The following is a 16,057-nucleotide window of genomic DNA, read 5'->3' on the forward strand; positions in this document are numbered from 1 at the left end:
TCCTCCATTACTGTGAACGGAGAGGAAACATGAAAGACCATCTCACTAAGAGAAGGTAGGAGCAATAATAGTTCATATTTCCTGACAGTAAAGTAGTAACGTAAATGTATCCGTTGCGTAATTACCACAGGAAGTGTAAAGTTAGTTATCTTTATAAAACCAGTACGCCAAACACATTTATAAACTATAACTCCAACCGCAGCCGGATTTCCTATTTGAAAATTGCATGTAAAACAGTGAAATTATCACAAAGGGTTCGTAAATATACTATTTATTAGTGTTAAAGTAATATATAGGTTAATATGAAATATATTTACCCTTATGAAAACAAACAAACATGGTTAACGTTACACGTTTACTACAATAAAACATGAGTAATTTTCGAAAGGCTAGTAAAGTGAACATTATCCTTGCATTTAATTGTTAGATGGATTCCAAAAATTGATTACGTCTTTGAAAATCTGAGACTTAAAAAAAAAATTCAAAAGAGGACTTAACTCTTCATCGTGTGAAGGTAACGTTACAGAAGATCACTGCTGAAACAAAAGAGCTCTGTAACGTTAGATGTTATTACTGACTGTAACCACTAGATATCACTCTTGCCAAACTGAAAAGCTTGTCGAGGTTCTAAGATCTCACCGAATTCAAAATCCAACACATCATCAAAAACATAAATCAAGTTAACGTTAGGTCCATTACGAAAACTAACCATGGTTGTACTACAAATAAAGTAAAAAAACAAAACAAAAAACATGGTTATTATAGTAAAACCACAAATTTACCATGGTTTTGCTACATTACCTAAAGTTTAACCATGGTATAAATATGTGGTTATACAAATGGTAATCAATATGCCAAAATAATAAATGAAAATAAATGCTTACTTCACTTTACTATAATAAAATCATGGCTAATTTTCGTAAGGGCATACCTGATATCTAATATCTAAAGCAATCTGTCTCTGTCTGTCTATCTATCTATCTGTTTGCTAGAATACATAGGTCATTTTTATATTCGTACAGCACAGTATATAAAACATTCCTGCCTCTGATCAAACGCAGGTGTTAAACTGCTTTGAACAGTATGAATAACTCTCAGTAGATGTGAAACAGTTCATCTCTCATATTCATATAAGGTTCTCTGTACCTGTAGCTGCTCTATTGAGAGGCTCTTTGCTATGTAAACACATTCTGATTTCCAATAAGGACTGTATGGGGAGATGGACAGCTCCTAATCATTAGGGAGGATTCAGGTTTGGGCTTTTTCACCTCCTCTTCCTCCTCTCTCTTTCTCTATCTCTCTCCTGTGATCTATCATTCATGTGCTTCATTTAAAATTGCGTAAAATATTTAAAATTGGTTGGATTTCTTCAGTGGGCTTCAGCAGTGACCTCCCTCTCAGTGCCTGAAGTCAGTGGGGAAAGATTGGCTGCAGGGAGAAGGGAGAGAATAAGAGAGAAAAACAGGGCAAAGAGGAAAGGTGTACGGGAGACAGTGAAGGAAAAAATGATGAACAAGTAACAGTGTTACTGAGAATTGAATACTAGCTTACGATAGTGAACACTGCATGGTATACGCTATATACTGTGTACATTTCTCTGTATTAAACTTATTCCACTGTAAATGTTTCAAACATTAGTGTTGACCTCATTATGTGGCATGTGACAGGCATCCAGTAGGGTTGGGTGCTATACCAGTATGAGTTGCTAGATTGCATTCTGTTTCAACTATTTCTACCTTTTTGTATTTTTGGGTAAGTATAAGAAGCACTTCATCTGTACTTAGTGTCTTTCATTCCAACATAAGAAAACATTTTTGGAATCTGCATCTGAAATAGCATGTATTTACACAGTTTATGTACTGTATCTCAGAGGGGATGTAGATGCATTTAAACTGCAGATACATATGTATAAATAGGCCTCATGTTTTGTTTTTAACTTAAAACTGAATATTGAATTGAAAACTGATATTTGAAAAAATGTAAAGCATGAAAAAATTGTTGAAATGTGAAATCAAAACCGCCAGTAGCAAGTTTATGTTAATGAGTGAGTCATTGAGATTCAACCAATTCAAATTGCTGATTCATTCAGAAACAACACATTTGACTGCATTAATGAGTGAATCACTATCATTTATTCAACCAATTCGTTCAAAAAGCTGATTCATTCAATAAGTAAACACCATCCATTGCTTAGAGGCACAAAACAGTGCTGTGATCTTTGTTTGGAACTATTTTCATTAGCAAAATTAAGAAAAAAAAACAATATTATGTCTAAAATGTAAGTAACTTATTGCTTTACTGAACTTGAATAAAATGATTATTACTTAATGTGTTCATGCATCTGCAGAAAAACGGTAATCTTTGTATGATAGATTTAGTTAACTAGGCCTACATAAAAAAAAAAAAAATAATAATAATAATAATAATAATTTGTGGACAAATATTTTTGTTGTAGAGCAGTCATTTGATCTCATATGACCTAATGTAAGAGTCGGCAATACTGCGTTTTGATCAGTGTGGCGCTGTAATGCAAGACTAAGGCCCAATCCCAATTATATTTTATACCCCTTCCCCTACCCCCCTCTGCCTATCCTTTCCCCTTGTCCCTTGAAACAGAGTGTCAAGGGGTAGGGGAGAAAATATTCCACTAAGGATTGGGACACCACTACCATGACGTCACACGCCATCATTCGTCGTCTAGCTCTAACAATACACACATATACTGGTGTGCATTAGAGCCTTTAATTATTGTTCTGTATTAATGAGCTGCTTACTGACACACACACACACACACATATCGGAAATCGAGCAGCTTACACATCCAGGAGCAAATAAACGTGTACGACTTTTATTAAATACAGTTTAAATACTGAACATTATATTTTCCAACGACGAGAGGATACAATTGCTGTTTTTAAGTAAACTCACTCTAAAAAGATAAACGCACAGACGCGAATACACGCAACTTCCATTGATCTTTCTCTCTCTTTCTCTCTCGAATAGGCAATATTTGAGAAAATGGTTTAGCGATTTCTAATTAATGTCTACGGCATTTATCACCCTGATCAGACATATGCTGTGGCAGTATCATGCAGTCTGTAATGACATGACGTTAGCAAATATTAGCGATCTTTTGCAAACATTTCTTTGAGTAACACGACCATTAATATGAACTCACAATTGAATGTAACATAAAAACAAATGATTACTTTTCGTTAAAATCTTTATTTATGCCAAAAAAGTTCACATTTATGTGTCTTTTTGTTCGCTGTAGCAGTCATGTTGCCGAGATAATTCATACCCCTTCGTCTGAAGTGTGGTCCCGAAAAATCTTCATTTGAAGGGCTATCTGGCCCTTCCCTGTACCCCTTCCCCTCCAGTCAAAAGAGAATCGAGACACCCCTACTGCTTCACGTGAACTTTCGAAATGGAGGGGTAGGGGAAAGGGGAAGGACTAAGGGGGAGAATTGGGATTGGGCCTAATTCAGCTCTCCTGGATGCAATTCAAGAGAAGACAGTGCTTCAGAGCAAATGCAGTAGAACCGAAGTTGTGAAGGTTGTGCTTGAATAAAATAGTTTATCAAAAAATATAAAGGTACTTTCTAGAATAGACTAGAGCAATTATTAAATATCTTTCTTGTTCCCCCCTTTTTGTTACATATACATGGTTAAAATGTGGCTAATATTTCTATAGGCTAATGAAATAATAACGGGAAAAAAAATTCATTAGGCTATTTTTGGTGCCCCCTCAGCACTTGGTGCCCTACGCACAGTGCGTGATGCGCGTGGTGGGAGCGGCGGCGCTGGGCCTACCTCATGTTGCACGTTTGCAATTTTGAGAAAAACAATGGCACAATAAAAAAGACTTTTCAGATCTATGTCCGATCCCTCACTTTCTCTAGTTATATAGGGTTAAAATATTTTGCACGTAATTTATTTTCTTCTCCTATAGCAATATAATATCGATATCACCTGGACTGTGTAAAATATTATGATATGAATTTTAGTTCATATCGCCAACCTCTAGCATCCAGTCATTATCTTCGAAATGGAACAGTACAATTGTTTGTAAATCTGTCTTAACTAGTTCTCTGATCAAGTAATATGTAAAGAGTTAAAATAGTTACTTTTAGTTGATTTAACACACTGTAAATTGGAGGTCAGTTCTAGTACATTGCGCACATTATAGCATATGTGTGCATTATTCTGACAGATATGGAAGAATCGTAATATTAATTATATGTATTCTCTGAGACACGTGTTACATGAAGTCAACACTATTGTGACTAGTGTGTTTCTAATCTTATTGTTTAGAATTTATTGGATCATGTTAGTCCAAACAAATAAATGTCGTTAACTTTAAACTAAAGAAAATAAATGAACTTGTTCTGCCACTGAAACAACTTTACTTTGTTTGTATCTTTCCTGGCTAACCCTGACCACTTTGCACTATCTAATCAATTCCCAATGGATTCAGTCAAATTCCTTCACTCCAAACATTCTTCTTCTTGAATATCCTGTTTCACTCCTCTGAGCAATAAAAATGGTCTGTTCTCACGAGCAAGACCTAACATTGTCGAAAAAGTTCTAAAGTAAAACACTTTTAAAAGGAAGCATTTTTCCCCTTTTATTTAGCTTTGCTGTAGGAAGTTACAGTGAGATCAGTATAATAGAAGACACAGATTGAAATATTCCTGCTAATTGAAAACCTGGTGAGGATACCGTGAGGTGGAAAAACATGTCAGAAATACCCGTGAGATTCTGTCCAACGTATAGGATTCACTGTCAGAAACAAAGGACCTGGTACAAGTGCACTGAATTGCCATTCATTGTATGTGGAAGCAAAAGTCAGCAGGGCTACATGGGAATATTGATATTCCCTTACCTGAAACCTGTAGGTAACTAAAAAAGGCTACATTAACCAAAACTAAAGACTGGGAGAAAAACATAGGAGGGAAAGAACAAACATGAAGAAACAGGAAAGTTGGAATGCAAAGAATAATCACTGATGTTCGGCATTCACTTATGATGAACAGAATGTAAAAGAAATGATGCCAGATAGTAACAAATCCAAGAAAAGTTTATTATGAATATGGCACCTGTAAGATGGTAAAAAAACTGTGTTACAGAAAGACAACCATGTATGACATGTCGCTTTAACTGATGAAAACCTACAAAAGTATAAAATAACCCTGTTGTAAAATGAAGTATGTACATTTTTGAATTGCAGCATTATTCATGGTAAATGAACAAAAAATGTGTTTTCCAAAAAAATAAGCCAGGCACTCAAAGTTAGCTTCAGTTAGTTTTTTTTTTGTCTTTTTTCCTCTGAAAACAAAAAACAAAATAAAAATGTACCATAGTTTTTTCTTTTTAATATTTTAATTTGTTTGTACTTAGAATTTATAACACTGTTAACACTGATACTAAGAGAATCCCCTTTCTCCCATATTCTTCTACTTGGCACCAAGTTCCTCATAAAAGAATCTGTATAATTGTACAAGAAATAGTTAAAAACACAGACACAGTCTTCACAGGTAATGAAGTGATTTCTCATATTGTAATTTTAAACACTATTTATCTGACAGCAGCTGAGATTAGTTTAAGATTAAATCACCAGCAATCATTTTGACACAACACAGATACATTGAAACAGCTCGCCCGGCTGTTCTGTTAGTAACATATGGGTGTATTTCCTGGTCCACAGTGTCTGTTTTTGGAGCTGCCCCCAAGCCCTGTCCCGACCGCTTCTGCTCTACGTACAAAATGCTAAAATCTAGGATCCTGTTAACCTGCAGCGGTGACGCCAAGTTCTCCTGCAACCGTTCCAACAGCGAGTCCGGTTATTGTCATTTTTAAAAACATTAACATCATGACCTGGGTTTGAGTAACAACACGTCTTCACAGAAACCACAGACACAAGTTTCCTGATGTCGGGGGAAGCCTGATTCAGGTAAAAAGACAAAGGCCCCCCCTTCCCTTTGCTGGACAGACTAAAAAACACTAAACATTGACAAAGCCGCTGGACCGAACAAAATCAAGTAAACCAAACAATCAACTTAGTAAACATGCATTTCCAAAACACCTATAAAAATAGATTTTATAGTGCGAAATATTTTTTTCATCTCTTTAGAAATCTTTAAAATTGTTGTCCTGAAATACTACCGTCATCTCTTTTTTTTTTTTTTCTGTGAGTTGCAGGGTCCTTGAAGTCAACAGGTTTGGTGGAAACCAATGAAATACACCCAATGCACAAGAGAAGCACAAGGGACTCTGGGAATGTTTCACATGTGAGGCTTTTAAGGTTCCAGTCTGCTAAATGCTACTTCAGTTTTTTTTTTATTCCTCATCACGTTTTAGCTGGAAACTGCAATCCCAGAATTCCTCAGTGGCAAAAAAATGGCTCCTTAAACCTTTGAGCTAGTTTAGAGTCTTTTATCTCTGAGAAGAGAGAGAGGTTTGTAGACTACACGACAGCAAAGCAATAGCAGAAACAGAAAAAAGTAATACATACAAAAAGGAAGCAGCAAAATAGGTGACACTACATTGGAAGGCCACCACACAAAATCCACTAACCTCCACTGGTTCACTAAGACTGCAAGGGGGCTGGAAGGAGAACCAATGTTTCCCCTCCCGAGCCCGGACTAGCACAGAGAGGACAAAGGACAAAACAGCTACATTAGCTTAGTATATACTGCATATAGTAACACACACTTAAGTTGCTATGGAGACTGACAGCCAATGACACTTACACATTGTACAAGTTTACGGTTATCACGCTGCGTAATAGATGACTTGATGGACGGCTGCCAAAGGATGAAGTGACAGTTTTCTTCCGTTTTATTACTTTAGTGTTTTTTTTTTTTTTTTTTTTTTTACATCAAATCACAGTGTTTTAACACCATACTGTGATAGTAAAGTTTTTTTGGCAACAATGGGTAAAAATTAGGAATGGATTTTCAAAAAAAATTTTTTGATTGAAAATGCATGTCCTTATTACAATCTCTATTTGATATGTGATTTCCAGAGAGAGTTAAGGGGTACAGGGATGAAGGGGAACTGATTTCGGAAAGGACACCAGGCTTTAAGCTAAAGAGGGAGTGTAAACAATTAACCCAAAAATTATATTAAAAAATCCCCAAAACAATGAAAAAAGCTTTGATCAAAGCCTGTTGGAGTTCAACAATCATCTTCAAGTTTATGATGCAATATTAGTCTCAGTTGAACTGAGAGATAAAAAAGAATTCAACAAACAAAAACAAAAAACCTATCAAACTTCTTTATCCCTTTCCAAACTCAATCTGATTGAGTTAAAGTACTCTCTCATGCTCATGGGTAAGTGATAAACATAAAAAAAATCGAAAACAAAAAAAGTCTGTTGAAGGTTTGACTTTTCAGTGGAAAAGCTCTGAAGCCGCCGTTTGTCTGGAGTTCCGGAACAGTACCTACATCAGCCAGCTGAGTGAGGGTAACTCAATGATAGCACCATGAATCTGCAAACAGAAGATGGAACTGGAAAAATCTCACACTGACCTGTTCCATGTCCTGGGATTTTATAGTAACATTCTATTCACAGGTCAATACCCGGCTAAAATTGCTTTTTTAAAATGCATGATTTGCAAGTTAAGTTGAGCTATAAAAACGAAGAAAAAGCATTATTTCTAAAATACTATTCCCCCTTTAGAAAGAACCGTAAAACCCTTTGAACTACATCAAACAGGGTAACATCCTTTTGTCAGCATCAATCTCAATTACATCAAGATACCTTTAGAAACATGAACAGTTTCCTTTCTTCTCGATTTTCTTTTTCTAATAACTTTAATACATCCTAATGAGGATGTTACATACTCTGGACAAATATCTCACCACAGAGAAAACATACGCTACAGTGCTATGAATTCTCGGTGGCTCAAAAGGAACTCTTTACGATAGAGGTGAGTCTTTTTAGTCTGTTTAGAGAAACGGTCATCAAGAACTTGTGTAAAGAGTCAAGAAAGAAGAAAGTTGAAGAGATAGAAAGACACAGAAAGATAAACCATTCATTTCAGTTACACAAGCTCAATTGCTCAAAATTCAAAGTGCTAGAACATCTCACTTCTCACATCTCACCCAACTTCGATACACAGTCTTTTGCCTCAGAAGAGTCTTTTTAACACAGTTGAACACAGTAATATGGTCTCGATGTTTTGCTTCAATCCTCCTTGCGCTCCAGAGTCTGTGTGTTGTGGATGCCATTGCTGTAGACAGGAAACGGAAGCGTGGAGAAAAGTCCCTCTGCTGTGGTAAAGACATTAGCAGCTGGCATCTGCGTGAGGCCAGCTCCGCTTACTGAACCACCGAAGGGGGTGGACATGTTGAGCCGGTGCACATGATGGTACAGCATCTCCATGGGTGTCTTGGGGTCTATCCCAAACCCAGGCCCATCCACAAAGTTCACAGCAGTGTGGGCATTAGGCAGGAGGTTGCCCTGCATGGCCAAGCTGACGTCTGCCGGGGCATATCGAATAGTTCCAGTGGTGTAGACTCGCGGGGAAGCAGTGCTCGTGGCAGCAAGCGTGCCTGTGACTCTGTGCACCAATGGAAGTACCATGTTCCCCGCTTGTAACCTCTGCAGGGCTTCAAGGTCACTGGTGTAGAGCAGGGAACCAGAGGAGGTGGGTGTACCCTGCTGCTTGTCCCGTGGTGAGGCCGAGAGAGGTGGGGAGAGTGGATCAGCGGTTGTGGAACTGGAAGGAGGAACCAAGCTGCCCGGAGTTGCATTGGACACAGAGGTGGGTGCACTATTATTGTTGCTGCTGCTACTGTTGCCATTGAAGTTGGGCTTTCTGCTGCCTCCTCCACCCTCGGCACCAGGTGGAGTGAGGACAGAGTCCGGGATGGACACCTGGAGGCCGGCAGGTGGGGGAGAAGGGAAGGTGTCATGGGGTTTTGTCATACTGTAGGGAGACTCATTGCGGGAGATCTCTCGGTTGGGTGGGTAGTTCCAGATGCTGCTGTCGTTGTCAAAGTTTATAGGTTCTGACATCTCAGTCTTGATCTTCAGCACAGAGGAATTGGTTGGGGAGGCTGGAAGCAGGAGGGGAGGCTGGTCTCCAAGGGTAGGGTCCAGGCTGCCAGGGCTTGGGGTAGCAGCCGCCGAGGGAGACAGACGGAGACGTTGCCGACTACCATCCCATTTCTGCTTTTTTCTCCTCTTCTTTCTCTTCTGGTGTTTACTCATTGCTGGCCCGCTCAGCTCTCCTCCACTGTTGCAGTTTTTTACAATATCTTCCACATCATCCTCTTCTTCTTCTGAGGAGGAGCAAGAGGAGGGCGAGTCCTGTAGTTCCTCCACCTCACCGTCACCATAGCGCTCCACCTTTATGTGTAAACCACCCAGGCGGCCCTCCTTGTGGTCAGTTTCACAGTCAGAAGGTTCCAGACTATCATCACTGTCCTGACTTTCTGGATTGCTGGAACTGTCTCCTTCCTCCTGTCGTCTCATCTCTTGCTCTGGTGGCTGACCCGTCTGTTTCTTACTGTCTGACTCTGGATCTTCACTGTTCTCGGAAGACTGATTGCCCTTCCCATCTGACTTGGAGTTTTCGTTGTCTTCTGGGAGAAAGAAAATGTTTTAGAGGACAGGTTTCCATACACGTCAGTTTATTAGACAACGTAAGGTTTCTTGCACAAGAAACATAGTTCACTAAACATTATCAGGGGTTTTATGTAAAGGGTATTCATTTAAAGTTTGGAAGTGCTCCAGTTGAATATATGTTATGCTTCTTAAGTAAAGGATACAATTACACTAAGGACATAAATTGCTCTTTGATGTTCTATTTTTGGCAACAGCATTAGCCACCGGTGACTTATGTGATGTTTTGTGTCATTAATAATTAGTTTTGTCATGGTCGACTCAAATTCTGTTTAGAACAAGTGACTTTTTTTTAAAGTGCATGAATTTAGAAGTTGGGGGAAAACTGAACTGTGAGGCATACATCTCACAGGGATTTGGAATTTCTGGCCTTAGGAAAAACGTCTGCATTGGAAGAGAAGCACGGAGAGAGAAAAAGAGATAAAGAGACAGGAAGACAGAAGGAGAAGGCGGAGTGTAGAGATAGGTAGGGAGTGTGAGAGGAGAAGAGGTCATGGTTTGGTCCAGCTGCAGCTGGCACAGTCTGTAACCTTTGTGATGAAGGCTGGCAAAAGGCTCGGCAGGAAGAGATGCCCAGGGGCCAATATGTTGGCACTATCCCCAGACTGTCAACCGGCCTTGTTCACTCACAGCCTCCACCATCTCTGGAATCTCACTTCATCTTCTTTTGGAATGTATAATTAATATCTCCAACTGGCTGTGGAGTTTTAATTGACTATTTACTCCAGTTTTAGGGACATATCGAAAGCACCACATTTCCTTGTCCTACATAATTTCCAGTAATTATTGAAATGAAGATATTTTACACAGCAAGAGCCCTCAGATGAGACATTTGCATTTGGTTAAAAGAAAACTTTCAAGTGTGTTCTGTGTTACTTTACTGTACAAGTTTGTTAAGAATCTATGATGTAGAATCTAATGTCACCAGAAATTGTTCCATGAATGGATAACAATCTCAGTGTAAGAAGAACCGCTTTAAGTCTTCTGCTCAAGGGACAGCTTGTGGGGATCAAACCAACTTCCTTCCGCTTATTCTGTAAGGTTCTGTGGCATACTACATTGAAATGGGACAAGGAGTGTTACTGTACCAGAGTTCTCCTTGGAGTCGGATTCAGAATCAGATGTTTCGGAGGACTCTGATGCTTTCTCTGGCAGGTTAGGCAGCTGTGCGATATCCATGGGTGTGTCTTTGTACTCTGGATTACTGCCCATTAGAAAAGAAACCACATAAAAAAACACGTTTAGAAGAAACAAGAAATTCACTTTGCCAGCTGAGAATCATTCACAGCCATGTGAAACATCCTTCACTCTCTTTAGAACGTTCCAGAAATCCTGATTGATTCACTGAAGCCCAAACCACAGAGCATTCTAATGATCTCTAAGCCCGAACAGACCCAAAAGCAGGAAGAAATCACACTGCAGTTTGAGAAGTTCAGTGTGTTTGTCCTTCGTCATCTTACAGAAGAACAGACTATTACTAACTTTCTCAAGAAGGAAAACGCTTTCATGTTGTTACAGTGTCGAACGGAACAAATCAAAATCTAAAGATATGGCATTTTCATCAAAGAAGAAGAAGACTCGTATACCTGAGTACATAGTTGACCCAGATTATGTTTTTCTCGTTGGCATTCTTGGCGTTGATTGCAATAGTGGCACTGGACTGGATCCATATATAACCTCCATTTTTCTGAATCCAGCGGTAATACTTTGTCACACACTGACCTTTATTCATCACTATGGAAAAAAGAAAGAGGATAGTATACCAGAAAGGAATGGAGGTGGAAGAGAAAAAAAGAAGAGGAAAAATTGGATATAGTGAACATCGTGATATATAAATTTTTTTTACATACAGTCAGGTTTAACTACAAAAACAGCAAATAATATTAATGATAATATTTTCCTTCCGTATGACCAGGTAAAGCACAAACCTATCCATTATTTCATTTGAAAGATATTATATTACCATCTTGAACACTATTAATCTTAAAGGCCCAGCAGAGGGCGCTGTGACTGTTTGCTAAAGGCTCTGTAATTGTGTCCTTGTCTAAGACTATTCATGTGAAGACATGATAATTTTGGGTAAATTAAGCACTAAATGGCGATCTCAAATAATATGAATTTGCATTAATCATTGTTCTGCAAAACAGAAACAGTCTGAATCCAAGCATGATAGTAAATTCAGATTCTGGGTTTAATTACAGCTACAAATAGCCCTTTCCATAAAAAGAGTCCATTGAGAAGGATGATTTATATAAGAATAAGTCTGGTAATTAAAATCATTACAGACTAATAGCATTGTTTAAGAAGCGGTCCCAAAGGCTCCAATAATTGACTTTAGTTCACCGACTGCTTTCTGTACCAATAAATGTAAAACTAAGCTCTAACTCCAGAAAATTGAGACAAAAAGCCAAGAGTTGTTTATCTGACTTTTTCGCTGTGGCCAGTGGGCATACCCTTGACTCACCTTCACTCTCTTCAACAAAGTTTACATGCTGCAGAGAGTCTATGGTTCAGTATAGATGCAATGTAAGAAAAGTGCTGGACAAAAACATACTTCACATCTGAAATGACAGAACTGAAGACAAAAGAAAGAACTGCTGTGGAAAATATTCCATAAAAACAACTTCATTAACTACCAAAGTTAACATCTTCTTTTGAAATGTTTAAAATCTTATAGTGGCAGACAGATAAATAGATATCCTGCACCATTTTCATTATACACAGCTAAGTTGCAAATACTTCGGTCATTCAAAATGTAGAGCTATTTGTTGTAGCAAAAAAGCACATTAAATTGAAACCGAATCACAGTATTGTACAAATCTTGTCATACATACAGAGCGGTCTTCCCTTCCATCTGTGAACATGCGAGTCCGAGCGGTCCCTTTAAACCCTCATTAAGGTTTACAAGTTCTAGGACATTTTTCTCTCTGCCTTTCAACCTGATGAGCTGATCTCATCTGCATTGCATCTGATGTGCTGGCCCCACGTCTGTACAGGTGAGGCTTATTTTTTAACCCCCTTTCAGTTACGCTGCCATTAAATCAATCAGGGCCTGCTTGAGTTATTGATTTAGTGGTAATGAAGCCACCTCTTTCTCTCTCTCTCTCACTCTTTCTGTATCCTTCTTTTTATTTTCCGGTGCAGGAGTCGCTGGCTGCTTTCGGAGGCTTTAAAAGGAATACGGCCTCTTTAATCTGCCTGCCTTCTCCTGGAGCCTCGGGCAAGCCTGCAGGATGGTCTCTCACTCTCTCTCCCTCTCTATTTCCGTTTTTTCTCATTCTATCTCTCTTGCTCGCACTCTCTGCGCCAGGGCCTCTGTCCTTCAGTTCTGTTAAATCACTTGGATCCCTTCCATAATAGCAGCTACCTTTCAGATACCCTTTACCCAGCGTGGCCTCACTTCCAGCAGGAGGGGTGGAGGGTGTCACTGTCATATAAAAGTAAGTAATTTACACCCGTGAAATTGCTTTATGGAAAAGTCCTTGCAGTCCACTGGGGTATTATTGTAAAGACAAGCCTTTTATGAATGAGAGAGCAGACACGCAGATCTGCGGCACCCGGGCAGGGTTTGGCCGGACAAGTGAATTGGAGGTTTTTAACTTGTATTCTTTGGATCTAATGGCGAAACTTCACCAGCGGAGGAAGTAAATGCCTTGGCCATTTAGAGAAGCGGTGAGAAGTGAAATTACACCTGCGATCATTGTTTTCAAAGCATCATCACAGTTTCAAGGCGTTTTGAAAAAACTGCAAGTAGGGATGCAATCATTTGCTGGTGTTTTTATGTCGTAAAATCCAGATAAAACCAGTTTCTAGCTGGTCAAAGCTGGCTGTTTATGGGCACGTGCTATTCCAAACTTCTTGAGATAGTTGTAAAACTAGTTAAAGCTGGTTGGCAAAACTGGTGCAACCTAAAAACTAAGTAAAATAACACGGAAATGAATCACTGCTGACATAAATGCAGCATATCCATGAGGACAGACTAACAGAAACATCTATTTTATATTTACTCTGAATCCATTATGGAAGAAACCTGAAGAAATATTGTCAATGGTACATGCGATGGGTGTTAGAGCAGGTGTATTTTTCCACAGCTGTGGAGTCTATCTTCAAGCACAATAAGGAGTGAAGGGAGTTTTTCATTAAAGTCAGTTTGAACTACTCTTCAGAGACCGGCTCTTGTAGTCTGCCTTCAGGCACAGAGCTTCAGTCTCCTGGGGTTTCTCCACACTTCTGTGAGCCATCGTTTCCCACCTCTGTCTCTCTCTCTCACTCTCTTTCTCAGCTGGTAAAAGCACACACACACCGGCGGAGCATTTATGCGCTGAGTATTATGCGTAGTCGTGTAACACAGCGTCTTTTATTAATTTAAGCCGTGTTGGTCCTGTTCGGAAGCTGACACAGGTGAGGTCATAGCTGTCACAATGCATTTCAGCCCATATATAACACCTGCTTTCAAATTCTTCATGAGCACCAACGGTCGGCTTTCAAATTGTCCTTCGATAAACCAGAGCTTTTTGATTTTCACAGTTACAAAGCTCAAATTAAAGCATTACACAAATAGATGAGAATGTTTTAGTATGTCTAAAAAGAAGTTAAAGGAAGAGGCCACAAGAGACCATACAGTATAGCGATTTTATTCTAACCAATACCTTATTCTTTTATTGAAAAGACAACAGCTATATGAATTAAATGAACATTATTATCAATAAACAATTGTTCTACCTATCAGCATATTTCAACCATGCACTTCAAAGGCCACAAACTACCCATTTTATAAAGGACCATAAAGAACTCTTTAAACAACCCTAGGTCAAGGTGCTCAATTTAAACAGATCGGCTTTAAACGCTTTATCTGGCCCTTGAAAACTTGAGCAGTGGCCTATGAACTCTGCAGTATGCATCTCTAATATATCATACATCGCAACTCATAAAGAATACTACATGCACTCAAGCCAAAGGAATGTCTTCTCCAGGCACACGTCACTGCATCTGCAGCAGAGAGATTTGACCAGACTGACATCATCCCTCTTATCCCAGGCTCTAACCAATCTGATGGCCCTGTGTGATCTGATATCAGTGTCTGATGAGCAATCAGCGGGAGATCGGTGTGACTGCTCCTTAGTCACGCGCGTCATGTTCATGCAGACACCTGAAGATCTGGCTTTGATAGAAGCCAAGACGACACTCACATCATTATAATGCATTTAGCTGTGCTAGGATTTCTTTGTAACTAACTAAATGTATCAAGTAGTAGTGTGACAGAAGCAATAATTAGCAATAATTGAACACTTTCTTAAACTATGGTCTCATTTGAAGGAATTTACTGAATCAATTTAACCCATTTATATTTTTTGTTTTTGTTTTATTAGTTATAGGTGTAGTTATCTTGTGTGAATTGGTGAGATAATACAGATTTTAATTATCCACGCACAAGATGAAATAGCTCTTATTGTGCAAAAATGATCTATTATAGATAATATATCTATTATATATTTTTCTACAGAAAGATATAAGTGTGCCCATCATAGTTTGCATAAAATAATGGACTTTTACCAGGTATAAGAAAATAGTTTCATGCATTTACATGATCTTGGCTGGTTATTCAGCATAATCAGTGTATGATTGTGCATGTACAGTGCCTCATGAATAGATTCATTGTTATTAGCTACTTTTTGTAAGTATCCCGCATTTTAGTTTAACAGTTTTTAAAAAAGCATCAGTTAACCTCAGTTTAAGTTCTTTGAATTATGATTAAAGCAACATTTTCAAACACTGTTTCAACCAGTTAACCACGTTTTATCAGATCGAGCGTGAATGTGCAAAGTAAAATCCAGGAACAGAACCCTATCTACTCTCTACTGTAGCGACACAGCCAGCCATTTGCAGTGCGGCTAGATTTATGTTGATTGCCGCCATGCTAATGCGTAATAGATGGTTAGAAAGCCAGGGGTAGATGGGGATGTGCAGTCCTCTCTTTGTATCTCTCTCCCTCTCCTTTCACACCGTCTCTTTCTCTCTATCTGCTATCAATGCAATCCAGGGCTTTGGTCCTCTCTCCTCTGCCTCCGCTGGGTTTCAAATCAAGGTCTAATGGACCCAATCTGGTGGCTTTTTAAGGCAAAGGGACAGTGCAATACAGTGGTAATTGCGCTCTAATTCAGTTGAACTCCCAATATCTAATCAGACAGCTCCAAAATCCCTCACCAGCCCCAAGGACACCCGCCCTCCTCTGCAAACACCTAATAAAACGAGGGATTTATCCCCCTCCTCCTCCTCTTCCTGTGCCTCAACCCTCACTACTTAAATAATGGCAACCTGCCTGCAGTAGAGCAGCGCACACATTTACTGTGTGAAACGCTACGCCGCTCTCAATGATGTTTTGAATTTCTGCCATCGTGGTGGAGGGGAGCGGGAAAGGTGTGC

The 16,057-nt window shown here is 39.1% G+C and overlaps 1 protein-coding gene across 4 annotated transcripts in view; it reads right to left on the minus strand.

Moving 5' to 3' along the window:
- Positions 1 to 4,616: 4,616 nt before the first annotated feature.
- The window catches only part of LOC127975938 (neuronal PAS domain-containing protein 3-like), a 281,812-nt gene continuing 270,371 nt past the window's right edge, over positions 4,617 to 16,057 (minus strand). For 3 of the 4 annotated variants that reach the window (XM_052579991.1, XM_052579994.1, XM_052579993.1), the window contains 3 exons: positions 11,221 to 11,368; positions 10,723 to 10,838; positions 4,617 to 9,594 (listed from right to left, as the gene is read on the minus strand). In XM_052579991.1, coding sequence (XP_052435951.1) covers positions 8,192 to 9,594; positions 10,723 to 10,838; positions 11,221 to 11,368 — 1,667 coding nt within the window. In that variant the 3' untranslated portion in view covers positions 4,617 to 8,191. The remainder of the gene's footprint in view (positions 9,595 to 10,722; positions 10,839 to 11,220; positions 11,369 to 16,057) is intronic. The other variant, XM_052579992.1, reaches the window with a different exon arrangement.

Source organism: Carassius gibelio, chromosome B17 (genome assembly GCF_023724105.1).
Source record: "Carassius gibelio isolate Cgi1373 ecotype wild population from Czech Republic chromosome B17, carGib1.2-hapl.c, whole genome shotgun sequence".
Classification (NCBI taxonomy): Eukaryota; Metazoa; Chordata; class Actinopteri; order Cypriniformes; family Cyprinidae; genus Carassius; species Carassius gibelio.